Here is a 13,875-nt window from a genome sequence, read left to right as displayed (position 1 = left end):
AAAATTAAATATAATGTACAGTTAGATTATCATGGAAAGGGGTTTGTAAAGACAGTAAGAACCAGCAGTAGTGGGTATCTGCAGCAAAATGTGTTTGCCAGACATGACCAGGCCCATCACACACTTGAACTCTGGGCATCTGTGACTTTATGCACAAGGCCTACACATATCAAGCTAGTCAAAAATATCAGCATGGACAGGGTAGGGGACCATCAAGTCCCACCCATTAGCTGCGGAACTATTGACAATAAGTGGATGCTGACGTAGGGAGAGCCAAGTTTATTTGTGGATGCCGACACTGAGAGGCTATTCAGGCTCCTATAGATGGTCTTATTACTATTCAGATACAGCACGGAATGGCCTCCGTGGGTTTAAAAGCACACATGAAGTTGGTAAGGAAAAGCGATGGAACACGGGGAAGGATTGAAGGGGAAGGAATGGTGGGTAGATTTGATCAAACCACAGTGCATCTATTGTTTATTAAGTAGATAAGTAGAATATATAGTTTTTCTCAGACCAACGTTTTGTACCACATGTAACAACATATTTCTCCCCATTCAAAAGTGACTCGGTAACTTACGGTTTAAAATGTCTGTCTTTGAGAGAAAGTCACCCAGTTCCAGATCTCCCCCGTTTCCTTGCATATCTTTTCTCTCTGAGGCCATCAGCCAGTCAGCACACAAGATGGTTGCTCACCAGGACAGCAGGGGTAAAGCCATCGGCACCACTGTTGTTTCATAAACACCGAAATGAAATACTGCCTGTCAGACTTGAGTTACCATTACCAGTGTGGACGCTTGTGTCACGTCTGTGTGCCTTCCTGGTTTTGATTTTAGTTGTCTCTAGGCTTGTTGCTTTCTTTTCTCGGAAGATGCCTGTGCAGAAGGCAGGCCTCAAATGCTTTCCTAGACTGTCATGTTGAGTGCTGTGCTCTGCTTTTCCCTCACAAGACTATGAGTTCCCATGCAACGGAGTGCAAAGGGCTGCCCATTAGATCCTGTCTCTGATCCTTGGTTTGCTTCTAATGTTTAATTCCAAGGAATACTTATGGCATTGGTCACACTCTCCCTTGAGCTCCTGCTTATGATCTCACTGCACTTACTTGTTTGTTGTTTTCTGAGATTTGGAAGCCTGGTTATTGCAACCTAAGTTCCAGGATTTCCCAAAGGATCGGGTACATCTTGTCTGTTAGAATAGCCATTTAAAAGACAAAAGGGAAAACATCTTCTCTGTGAAAAATATTGCAAATTGCTGGAGAAATGTAAAAAGACATTATGGGAAATATTCAGATGGCCCTTCACAATAAGAAAAAATAGAATTATTCATGGATCAGCAAATCTACCACTGGATATGTGTTCCTCCCAGACTGGAAACCAGACTGTCAAGGCTATGTCTGTGTGCCATGCTCATAACCAAACTATTTACAGTGGTCAAGTTGTAAACTCAACCTAAAAGTTTAAGAAATTGTGTGTGTGTGTGTATGTGTGTGTGTGTGTGTGTGTGTGTGTGTGTGTGTGTGTGTGTGTATATGTGTACATTTCCAGTAAATATCAGTGCATATTAATTTTGAAAATAGTAATGAGATCTCATTTTATATGTCATTACTGAAAACTGGTAAGTGTTCAAGCTGACAGACATGTAAAAAAAGCATTGTTAATTTACATTGGATTCATAGATCTTAACTTCACATAGTACCCAGTAACTACTTTTATAATTTGTTCATTTATAGTAAATTAATTTAACAACAACAACAACAACAACCCCTTTGTTTTGCCACATGATTTTTCAGGGCAGTCGGAGGGCCTGAATGTTCCAGGGAGCAGCCATTCTTTCTGGAATGTAGTGTTAGTGCCTGACCGGAGGGAAAGAGGGATGTGCCCTGAACACGTATGGGTGAACTTGACTCACCTGACACGCAGAGCTCTGGCCACACAAGCAGTTTTTTTTGAAGCACCTTAGAGACCGTGTTTTCACTCAGATGAACTTACTTCTAAGGGAAGAGTGTGTGTTGCCTCCATTTCTTTTGATTCTTAGCACTCATGAAACATAAGTCAGTGAAACATATGTGACTCGGTATAATCTATGGAATAAATGCACTAGGCTCAATTGTTTGTATGTAACTGAGGGGCTTACATAGCACATACTAAGAACTGAAGTGGGCAATAGTTTGCACAGTTAGGAGCAGTTTGCCAGGATGGATGGGAGGGCAGTGTGTGCTGACTGTGTTGTCCATAACACACATCAAGTTTAGGACTATATATCTTTCCTTTAATGTTGTTTTTTGTGATGGGCTCATGGCATAAAGTATGTATGCACTGTGTATAAGTGCTGTCTTTATGTCATCATTTAATTTTATAACAAAGCCAAGTATCTTAATATTAGTATTGCATGACACACACATGAAGTCACAGACACATGACTTCCATCCATATGTCCAGCGGATAACCACTCACGAAGGGAAAGTTGGTTTTCTTGAACAGCCTCACTGAATCTGCCGACCACACTTAAGGGCAGGCGTCATGCCCAGCAGTAGATGGGCACCCAAAGCAAACTCAGTGGTATCCCTGGAATTTTTGTTTTGTTTTATAACTCTTTGTCTGGGCTCTTTATTTATTTTTTAACATTATAGGTCTTGTCTTTCCTTTTTCTTTTAATATTTTATGGTTTCGAATTTTGCTTTTAATGGGTGTGCTGTGAGTGGGAATGTGCGTGTCTCTGCTTCCGCATATTTCTTGTGCTTTTTCTTTGCCTCTTTTTTTTCCAGTTTGTGTGTTTTGTCTTATCCTTGTTTATTTATATTTATCTTATTTTATTTTATTATCACTATTATTTTAAATGCCTGTTTGTTTTCTAATGTGTGTGTATGTGTGTGTGTGTGTGTGTGTGTGAGAGAGAGAGAGAGAGAGAGAGAGAGAGAGAGAGAGAGAGAGAGAGAGAGAGAGAGGATTTGGGAGAGTAGGGAGGTGAGGAGATTGGGAGGAGTTGGGGTGGGGCAGTAATAATCAGGATGTGTTGCATGAAAAAAACCTATTTTCAATAAAAAATTTAAAACATAAATAATAAGTATTATAAAGGCATACTCCTATGTTAAGAGGTCGTTACAGCTTGCATTTAGTTTTCTTAATTATTTGTTTTATTACAATTAGATGGATAACTTAGATTTAAGGAGTCCACAGTAAAAATGGTTCTTTAAAATTATTACAATTCTCATTATAATTAATACATATCAATCAGTGTTTTAATATATTTAACATATAATAAATGGGCTAAGTGAAAGGCTACGTGTGAGTTCCTTCAAACTTAACAGTAACTTATTAAGAGATACTAGTAACATGGCCTTCTTTAAGAACAAGAATCCAGCTGGGTGCAGTGGCGCATGCTGGTAATCCCCGCACTCGGGAGGCAGAGGCAGGCGGATCTCTGTGAGTTCGAGGCCAGCCTGGTCTACAAAGTGAGTCCAGGACAGCTGAGGCTACACAGAGAAACCCTGTCTTGAAAAAAAAAAAGAAGCAGAAACAAACAAGAAGAATAAGAATTGGTACTGAGTAAATAAATATTTAAACAGTGGACCTCACCTAGACCTGAAGGGGCACAACATCACCCAAATAACTCATATGACATAATAGGCACTAGGATTCATATTGATATACAGTATCTTTGACTTATCATTATAATTACTATAAATGATTTACATGTATATATATGTATCTGTATATGTATATATAATTAGAAATTCTAGTATATATATGCATATATATATATTGGTTTGGGATAAGTTTAATCTCATTAATTTTCCTTTATTTTCTAAAGTATAATTTAAAAAGATGTACATAACATTTGTTATACTGGCTTTGAAGGTTGGAATTATCTCTATTTGACGCTTTTGAAGCTTTGGCCTGAAGCTTGAGGATTGAAGTAGTCAGTGAGCTCGTACAGAAGCTGCTCAATGCTGAATTTATATTCATTTTATATTATTTCCCATTATACCAGCTCCTTCACTCAAAGCCTGCAATTAATTCATGGTATAATCCATGAAAACATAACACACTTTGTAACTCGATCGGCGGGAGCTAAGAAGGTAAATACAATGACTGCGCCGTGTGTTAACGAACCAACGGACACTTTGCAGTCCACACCCAGCATCAGGACATAATTTATCATCCCGGGGCAGCAATTGGAATAAAGGAACTAAATGGAAGTTGACAGGGTTGTTTGCGTTCTCTCTCTTCAGAGCATAACAGACAGTTCTCTGGTGAGTCTGTGCTTTCTCTTCATGTCTACCATGTCACTGCAGCCCCAGCTCTTTCCCTCATCTTCTTCAACTCACAGAATTTCAATGTAAGACTTTTAAGGAAAAAAAAAAAAACGGTAGGCTGGCGCATGCCTATAACCTCAGTGCTTGAGAGACTGAGGCAGGAGGATTGCTGCATTTTCAAGGACATCCTGTGTAACAAAGTGAATTTGTAGTTAGGCTGAGATATATAACAAGATCTTATACAAATAAGTGAATAAATGATCTAGGTAAATAGGCTTTGTTGTTTACAATATGGAATTATATTTCACATTTTAATTGTTTTATGTTTTTCCAGATGTATTGTAGGACTCCTTTGGGATGCACAACTTCTCCTCCCTCTCTTGTGATTTTCTTGTAGTCTATCATTTGTTTTAATTATAGGAAATATACATGTTCATGAGAAGGAATGGCTTATCAAAAGTTTGTGTGTGTGTGTGTGTGTGTGTGTGTGTGTGTGTGTGTGTGTGTATGTGTATGTGTGTGTGTGTGACTATTAAGCAGAAATGTCGTTTCAGTTCATTTACTTAGTTACTGATTTTGCTCACTACAGCAAAAGTCAGGGCTCTGGTCTAAGCAGACTTTCAGGCAACAATTTTAAGTTTGCAATCGGCTGGGGGAGAAATGCCGGAGCAAGCAAAGTCTGAGGTGCTCCTAGCAGTGCTTAAAGCCAGCCAGGTGGCTTTCGCCTGTTTGCCTAAATTCCCTGGAAGAGTTGCAACCATGCTAAGGCTCTTTCAACATGCATTTGGGGAGTAAAAATGTAGTATTGTCATCTATAGACTTCCTTCAGCTTGTCATTTAATATGCGTTTTCCATGTGGCTTAGTGTCCTCCTAAAATAAGATCCATGCAGCATGGAAGGTGACACAGGTGGCCTCCAATAGAGGCACCGTGGAGAACGTGATGACTCTACTTCAGTAGCACCTCTTACTTCAGGAGGCAGAGAAACCAGAAGCCCCGGCTGATGAGAAGATAAGAATCTGGCAGAGGTGGAGAGCCAGGAGTAAGCAGTGCAATGCTCCAGCCTCTGTCCCAGTTTTCCCAGTTGCTTCACCTCTCGGAAGCAACTACCTTAACACGTACTGAGTGTTGAGCTGGCGTAGCGAGGTACAACTAGATGGCACAGGGCTGCTCATGACGCCAGGCCAAGTTATCTTCAGGAGTAACTCTGTGTCACACTCTTTATAGAGGTGCCAGTTTATTAATCTTGGCACAGCTCTCTGATGCAAAGGTTAATGTTTGCCCTTGCTCGCAGGCTGGAAAGGTTAGGCGACTTACCTAAGTTTGCAGTGGTCGTAAACTCTCCTGGGCCTCAGATCAGATACCCTGACTCCAGAACCCAGCCTCCTCCTCTTTGTGGGTCCTTTAAAGGTGGCAGCTGGCCCCTTGGGCCCCGCCTACAGAGGGATGGTTACAGTTCAAACCCAACCCAAACTATCTTTCCAACTAGCAAGGTGAACTTGGAAGTCTGTTACTTGAATAAAGTAGAGATAATAGGGGGGGGGGGGATACTTAGTGCCTTACATTTATAAATCCTTACACAAGAAATAGAAATACTTCCAGGCATACAAACATAATAAGGCCTGAAGAGTCACCAGATAAGTGAGTATTAAAGGATCACCAAATAAGAACATCTAAAAATTGCTTACACTGTGATTTCGAGGGAGCCATGGGTCATTTTCTTATATTCAGATGTCTGCAAAATAAAGATCAAACATACAAAAGTTTTTTGTTTTTTGGTTTTTTTTGTTTTTTGAGACAGGGTCTCTCTGTGTTAGCCTTGGCAGTCCTGGACTCACTTTGTAGACCAGGCTGGCCTCGAACTCACAGTGATCCACGCGCCTCTGCCTCCCCAGTGCTGGGATTAAATGTGTGCGCCACCACGCCCGGCTCAAAAGTTTTTTAAGTGACACTTTGCTAACATAATTTTTCTTATATATCTATGTACCTTCAATTATTCACATTGTAAGATAAATATCACTAGATATTCCTTAGATACTCCTTGATATTTTCTAAAAATCTATCTCCTATGTTTTAATATTTTTGTAATGCTTCTATCTAGTAACACTCTAAAAATTCAAATATAAACACACATACATAGAAATGTACATATCCCTTTAAATATATCATAATCAGAAATATTACTTATCATTTAACAGAGGTACTAAATATTTTTACAATACATTATCAGGAATATATCTGACACAAATATACATGAAAATTGGCTTTTAGAATTGCTGTTAAATTATTATATAAGAAAGCTGAAATTACAGAATGAAGTTTTAATTTTGAACCTAATGTAGTATGTATCTTTGTATGAACACATGTGTCTGTATATGAGTGTGTGTCTCTGTATGTGTGTTTCCATGTGTCTGTCTTTGTCTCTGTATGTGTTTGTCTATGTCTATTTATGGGTGTGTGTCTTTGTGTGTGTCCTTGTGTCTGTCTTATCTCTCTCTGTCTATGTATGTGTGTGTCTGTCTCTGTGTTTCTGTCTGTCTGTGTCTGTTTGTCTGTATCTCTCTCTGTATGTCTGTGTAAAGCTGTGCTATAATATGGTAGATTGTAGTTAGACATATTCATTATAGAACACTTGTATCAAATTGCTCAAAAATATGAAGGGCTATAACTCCTGGGAAGATTTCCCTCTTTTGTTTTGTCTCGTATACTTCTGATTTGCTAATTACATCATATGTATTTGTTTTCTTAGCAATAGCCAGGTCTTGTGTTTTGGCTCTGTGATCCTGGCGCCTCCAAAGGTAGAAGCAGGAGGATGGCCATGTCATTGCCTGCAGAAGCTACAGTGTAAACTTAAGGCCAAGTGCGTCAAGTTGGGAAGGTCTTATTCCAAAATAGAAAAAGGGGGTTAAAAGCTAAGCACGGCAGTAAAGTGTTTGCTTGTCTTGCCTATAAAAGCTAGGCTTAAGATTTAGTACTGAAAGAAAATAATCTACCTATTTTTTTCAATTTTTTAAATTTCACGTATGTGTGTATATATATATGTACCACATACATGCCTGTTTCCTGAAGTGGCCAGAAGAGGGCATCAATTCCCTTAAAACTGGAGTTAAAGACTGGCGAGCTCCCGTGTGTGCTAAGAAGCTAACCTAGGTCCTCTGCGTGAGCAGTAAGTGCTCTCGACTCTGGGGACACCAGAATCTCCAGCACCTAAGTGTTTCAGCTTAAGATGTACGAATTATAGGCATTCTGCATCAGCCAGCTTCTTGCTGGACTCAGCACTTCTTGTGCTGTGTCATCCCCTGTCATTTCCTCTGTGGCCCTTTCATGACTTGCTTACATCCCGGTTTCATCATCTCAGCTCTGACCCCAGTGTTTCTTACAACACTTTGTATGCTAAAAAAAAAAAAAAAAAAAAAAAAAAAAGATTTCTTTGTAATCATGTATATGTCTGTTCTCAGAGAGTCCAAAAGAGGACATAAGGGACCCTGAATCTTAAATGGCAGGTAGAAGTAAGAAGCCCAAGGGGCTGCTCCGCTAGAACCAGAGCTCCTGGAACACCATCTGAGCCAGCTTTGTCTGTTTCTTATTTGTTTCCCCTACTCCAGTCGCATTTAAATTCTTTAATATTATGTCATATTTTTCATCTCCCTTATAACAAAGTTATTAATGAACTACCCATGTAATTGAAACATCATTAGGGCAAGTTTCTCTTTTATGGTTAGATTGGACTAACAGATTAAAAAAAAAAAAGAAATAGTAGTAACATTTCTTTTTGTGTATGTGGCATTTTTGAACTTTCAGCCTTTCTTTGTGTCACTACCAGTCGCTGGAGTCACCTCTTTTGTAAGTCAAATTGCCAACCCTGTGGCTTGCAATGCACTTCTCCATTCTGTATTGTAATTTCTGCCTTATAACTCCATTTGCTTGCCCGTGTGTTCTAATACAAACACATTTCCCGAGGCTTAAATGAGGGATGACAGCCCAAACAAAGTATCTTGGACAGGAAGGCATTTGCAATTATTTCATAAGACGCTGCCAAAATATTGTCACATATAGTATCTCAGACGGCAAATTCAATAAAGTCTTTTCAGAGAAACACATTTTTATGAAGTTTCTCTGTAAATCAGTCCAGGTGGCTTCCTTTTATTCAGACGGGATTATTTTCAAAATAATGGAAGGAGAGGAGAGAAAAGAGAAACCCAAACTGCTTCCCAGTAGCGATCCCGTCCAGAGTCATCTGGGAAGGGAGTTTTGCTTGGTCACAAGTGACTAGCCCCTGATTTTGAAAGGAGTGATTCATCCTCCTTTGAAACAAGAGATAAGTGGGGGAAAGAGCCGTTTAAAAATGACTTTACAACTGTTTCCTTTGGAGCTATGACTTCTTTAGCTGGAATGCGAGCCAGAACAGTTTCCCTTTGAGTCCCGCGTTTGCCTTGAGCCGTTTTCTTCCCTCTCTTCCCCCACGCCCCACCTCACTTCTTCCCTCCCTGTCTTCCACAGATTTACACTGACTGGGCCAACCACTACCTGGCAAAATCTGGCCACAAGCGGCTGATCAAGGATTTGCAGCAGGACATTGCTGACGGCGTCCTCCTGGCAGACATCATTGAGATCATTGGTGAGACCCGCCCTCTGACAACCGGCAGAGGCTCTGCTCCTGCTCTTTTGCCGCACTGTAGTTTAGGTCGCATGTACACCGCATTCTTCCATGTGTCCAGCCAGGAGTCATGAGCGTGGCTAATCTCCAATTTAAGTAAATGTGTTTACATGAGACGGACACGGGCTTTCTGGGCGTACTTTGGAATAGTTCGAACTGTGCCTTCACATGTATAGCACTGTCCGAAATGAAAGCCTCACTCAACCATATGCCTCCCATGTGTGCGTTTTGTTGACCGGAGTTACTCATATACTGAGACTCCTTGAAACTGGATCCTGATCCAGCAGGGACAATTGTGAAAGGTTTCATGACAGCAGTCATTTGGCACAAAGCTGAAAAACCAGCAGCAACTTCCTTCTGGCTCGATTTTTTTTTTTTTTTCGTTTTTCTTTGCTTGACTTGTGCACGTGGAATTGGTGGCTGGGAACAAGTGTGCTCCCCTGCTCATGTCTTGGGAGACTAAATAGGGGAAGCGGTGGAGATTCTGCTTGGTGTTTTAAATTTTTTTTAAGGTTTCCGTGTGTGTGTGTGTGTGTGTGTGTGTGTGTGTGTGTGTGTGTGTGTGTGTTTCACTTCATTGCTTAAGCATGTTGTTCTTTTTTCTCTCTTTTATTTTATGTCTTGGTTTTAGCAAATGAGAAAGTGGAAGATATCAATGGATGTCCTAGAAGTCAGGCTCAGATGGTAAGAATCAGATTTATTCTCGACCTCAGTGCTTAGCATCGCTTTCAAAGGTAACTGCATTTACACAGTTGCTTTAAACTTTTTTTTTTCTGCATGGCCTCCTGCTCGTATAAGAAACCATCAGATCCCATTCTGCTCTCTGCATTTCTGTGTGCTCAAATGTCAGTGCCATAGCATCATGCAGTGAGGAATTTGGACTACTGGGCAGCAAATTTCTAGGTGTTTCTTTTGACCCTTGACATTTTTGTTCTTTTCTTCTCCTTTTGTTTCTTCTGATGTTTCATAGGATGTAATTCTGTACCCTGGGCTTGTTGTCAGGAAACTTTATTTCCAATTTAAAGTCATATAGTTTTACTGAGCAACTGTTTTAAGACAAGTACTTACCACGTTGTGTGTGTGTGTTTTTTTTTCAAATTACAAACATAGCATTTTACTTGTTCATTGAGGGGTTCAGTGTGAGCACATGGGGTACTGCCACCATGGGAAACAGCTCTGAAGTCTTGCTGTTGTGTATGTGCTGATCAGGGTCTCATTCTGAGATAAAGTTCTCAGGAGCCTTCCAGAAAGCCCTCGGTCTGGAGGCCTGTTACCTCAACCCTACGTACTCTTTCCCACTGATCAAAGCTTGACATTTATAACTAAAACTGTAGATTGATAAACTGCTGAGATAAACAAACAAACAAACAAACAAACAAAACACCAACAGCCCTAATCACAGAGGCACAATTCAGTGTTCTGGGATGAACCTAAGACAGAATGCCTCTAGTGAAGACGCACTGGGCACTTACCAACCAGAGCAGCGGCCCAAGCCTCCACGTAGGACTGCTTCAGAGGATTCTCCTGGTAGCAAAGCATAGGTGCTTTGACTGTCTTAATGAATGCTTCTCACAGATTTGGTCAAATGAAAAACACATGAGCTTCTTAAACCTGCTGACCTGCTTTGCTAAATGTCAAAACAAACAAACAAACAACAACCCTTACATCCAATGTAATAAAAGAAATTAATTTTTAAGAGTGATTACTTAGACTGCTTAAAATATGAACACTCAAAAAAAAACCTATTAAAATGTCATGATCTACAGCTGTTGTAAAAAAAAAAAAATCACCATAAAAGATAAGGTCTCTGTAAAAGACTTCAGCTTTGATGGTATTTCCTGATCTAATTACTCTCAACATAAATGCTACTCTGTGGAAATTAATTACATTTGCTTTGTAAAGTTTTACTGCTGGCATGCTACAATAGGATAAATATGGTCCCTGCTATGCTAGCAGTTGTGTGATTGTGATGTTGGGAAAACATGAAAAAAAACTCTCTGGGTTTTCTCAATTGCAAACTAAACCCTAATTGATATCTATATCTATATCTATATCTATATCTATATCTATCTATCTATATATATATGTATATATGTGTGTCTATGTGTACACTAAGTAACATAATAACCAAATACAGAGTGATTTTATTGGAAAATTGATAAATAACATAAGAATGGATTAGCACTTGCTGGAATATTATGAGGATGTTCTTTTGAGAAATGTGTTAGTCCCTGAGATGTATGTATCATAGCTCCTAATCCTAAAACTTGATTTTGTTTTTATCGTTTAAACACAAGGAAGTAGTAGAAAATATAAAATGTTTCCAGTCTAGAGCTTTCTGTCTGCTCTGATGCCTGATTTTCTGCTCCTCCCTGAGGATCTCATGTGCAGGCAAGCTCATATAATTGATAATGGGGGTGGGGGAATCTCCAAAGCTCAAAATTATGGAGAGGCAACTCCCTGATATTGATCTGAAGTATCTGCACCTAGAATTTCTGCAAATCTGCAGAAGTATCTTAGCATTAGACTCTCTTATGTTTTTAGGGTCTCTTGTTTATTATTAGAGCTGCCATGCAACTGCTGGTATGCAGAAAAAACCCCTAAGGCCGGAAAGTGATGTTGTTAAGAGAACTTTGACTTTCTTCCTCTAAAAAGTGTTAGTTGGAGTCATATTAACATTTGCAATAAGGACAACTTGTATCATTTCATTGTGATTGGTTGGACTTCAATTCTGAAGCTGGCATGAGCCCCCGCTGTTAATTGAGAAGAAAAGCTGTGAAACAAATGTAATTTCTGACTGGACTATTTTTGTCACTCCTCTTTAGAAGGTTTATTGGTATCATGTGAGTAATGAGTACAAAACCCAGGCTAGAGCAGAGGCCAGAGAGGAACAGACAGACAGTTAGAGAGGCTTGACTGGGCTTATGGATCGGGCGTCTGGGCCAATCGGGTGCTCCTGATTCTTACTGTGCAGCCCAAGGCTCCACCTCAGTGATGGAGTGCCATCCTTTCTCACAGAGTGATTGTCACCACATCTCACGTTATCTCATCTTTTGTGACCTTTGGCTGCTGTTTGTGTTTAGTATCAACAACAAGAAAACGAGTTAGAACAAAGCCTTCAAGTGCTAGGTTGCCTGGGCTTACATTTCAGACTGTGTGGCCATTGTAGAGTCACTCTAAATACTTTATACTAGACTTTGTGGGAACGTGAAACTGCGGTGTATTGACCCATTCCCGTCACAGTCAGGTAATCCACAGCCAGTGAGTGTTTTCCAGGAGCTTTAGGGTAGTGGGTAGAGGGACATTTGAATGAAGTCTGTATGAAGATCAGAGTTGCAGTATAAGTACATAACAACCACAGCATTGCATAGGGAAGAACGAAAGATCCCAGGAGGCAGGGATCTTGATGTGACAGAACTCTGTTTTTTTGAGCATAGCTGGGGATATCTGAAGGGAAAGGCAGACCCTAATCATGTAAGGGCCGAGGAAAGAGTTTACGCGGTGTTTTGAAGCAGTGGAAGAACAAATTGGATGACTTTCAGTGCTTGGCTGTGCCAAGACTTGATGCAACTATTGTAAAATCAGTGTAGGTGCTACCTGAAGAAAGTATGTTAGAGTCCAGGTGGATGTGGAAGATGGCCAGTTCGTTTTTGTTTTTCAGCCAGATGAGCAAGCTGGAAATTCCCATAGAAGAAACTCAGCTAGAAGGCAGAAAGAATAATGACACGTTTATAGTTTGATGTGTAGGGGTTGATGCTTCTGTTGGAACATAAAGCAGGCAGCAACTTTAGGTTGTTACCTGGAGCTTCTTTCTGAGGAAGTTAGTGGCTAGGCCATGTTTCCTACAGAAGTGATGGATAGCAAGGAGGAAATCTTGGAGGAGGTCTGTGTAAATTCAGCAGAGAAAAGGTTTATGATGGAGTATATTAATATTTATGAGGCAGAAGTCAGGAAAGGAAGAGTGGTGAGAAAGCGTGTGCTCGCCAAGACAGCAGATCACAGGTGTATTTTGTTAACACTCGAGATTGCTACCATAGTTTAAGCTCTGGTGTTTACTTTAGCACAAATACTGAGTAAAATGAATTGAATAGAATGTAGCAGATGCTGTTAAATGCTGCCTAGTCTGGTTAATATGCTGGGGTAAGGATGTCAGCTTTGATAATCGGATGGTCATTCATAACCTATATGAAAAGATTCTTCTATTGAGTGATAGCTATTAAGAAGTAATGACCTATGGGGCTGAAAATATGGCTCAGTGGAGACCCGAGTTCAATTCCCAGCACCCACATGGCGGCTCCAGCTCCAGGGGATCTGACACCCCACAGAGACATACAAACACCTATTCACATGACCAGGCCAGGTGTGGTGGTGCACACTTTTAATCCCAGCACATGGGAGGCAGAGGCAGGTGGAGCACTGTGAGTTCAAGGCCAGCCTGGTCTACAAAGCAAGTCCAGGACAGTCAGGGCTACATGAAGAAATCCTGTCTTGAAAAACCAAAAAAAGGAAGAGGAGGAGAAGGAGGAGAAGAAGGAAGAATGAGGAGGAGGAGGAAGAAGATGAAGAGGAGGAAGAGGAGGAAGAGGAGGAAGTAATGACCATCGTGATAGCCATTGAGCCACATTTTCTTTTTACAGGGATCCTGTCGAAGAGAAGAAGAGAAAAGCTACTTGAGAAACAGCTGAGCTGGGGATAGGTTTCACAACAGTGAAAAGAAAGAAGAGAAGATGCTAGCAGTAGGGGACTGGAGAGGTTGTCCAGTTATGAGCACTTGCTGTTCTTGTACAGGACTTGGGATCCATAACTAAGATCTGACTGTCAGCTTGCAATGGTCTGTGACTCCAGTTCCTGGAATCTGGCACTCTCTAGTTTCCACTGGCTTTAGGCACACATAGTGTGTGGACATACATACAGACAAAACATACACACATAAACAAAAATAAGTACATAATTTTACTTAAAAA

The 13,875-nt window shown here is 40.4% G+C and overlaps 1 protein-coding gene across 8 annotated transcripts in view; it reads left to right on the top strand.

The window, feature by feature from the left end:
- NAV3 (neuron navigator 3) overlaps positions 1–13,875 on the top strand; it is a 718,489-nt gene that overhangs the window by 490,118 nt on the left and 214,496 nt on the right. For all 8 annotated transcript variants that reach the window (XM_084796372.1, XM_084796369.1, XM_084796370.1 and 5 more), the window contains 2 exons: positions 8,755–8,872; positions 9,543–9,595. In XM_084796372.1, coding sequence (XP_084652498.1) covers positions 8,755–8,872; positions 9,543–9,595 — 171 coding nt within the window. The remainder of the gene's footprint in view (positions 1–8,754; positions 8,873–9,542; positions 9,596–13,875) is intronic.

This window comes from Acomys minous (genome assembly GCF_964271855.1).
Source record: "Acomys minous genome assembly, chromosome: 9".
Classification (NCBI taxonomy): domain Eukaryota; kingdom Metazoa; phylum Chordata; class Mammalia; order Rodentia; family Muridae; genus Acomys; species Acomys minous.
This window is presented reverse-complemented; position numbering and strand designations above follow the sequence as displayed.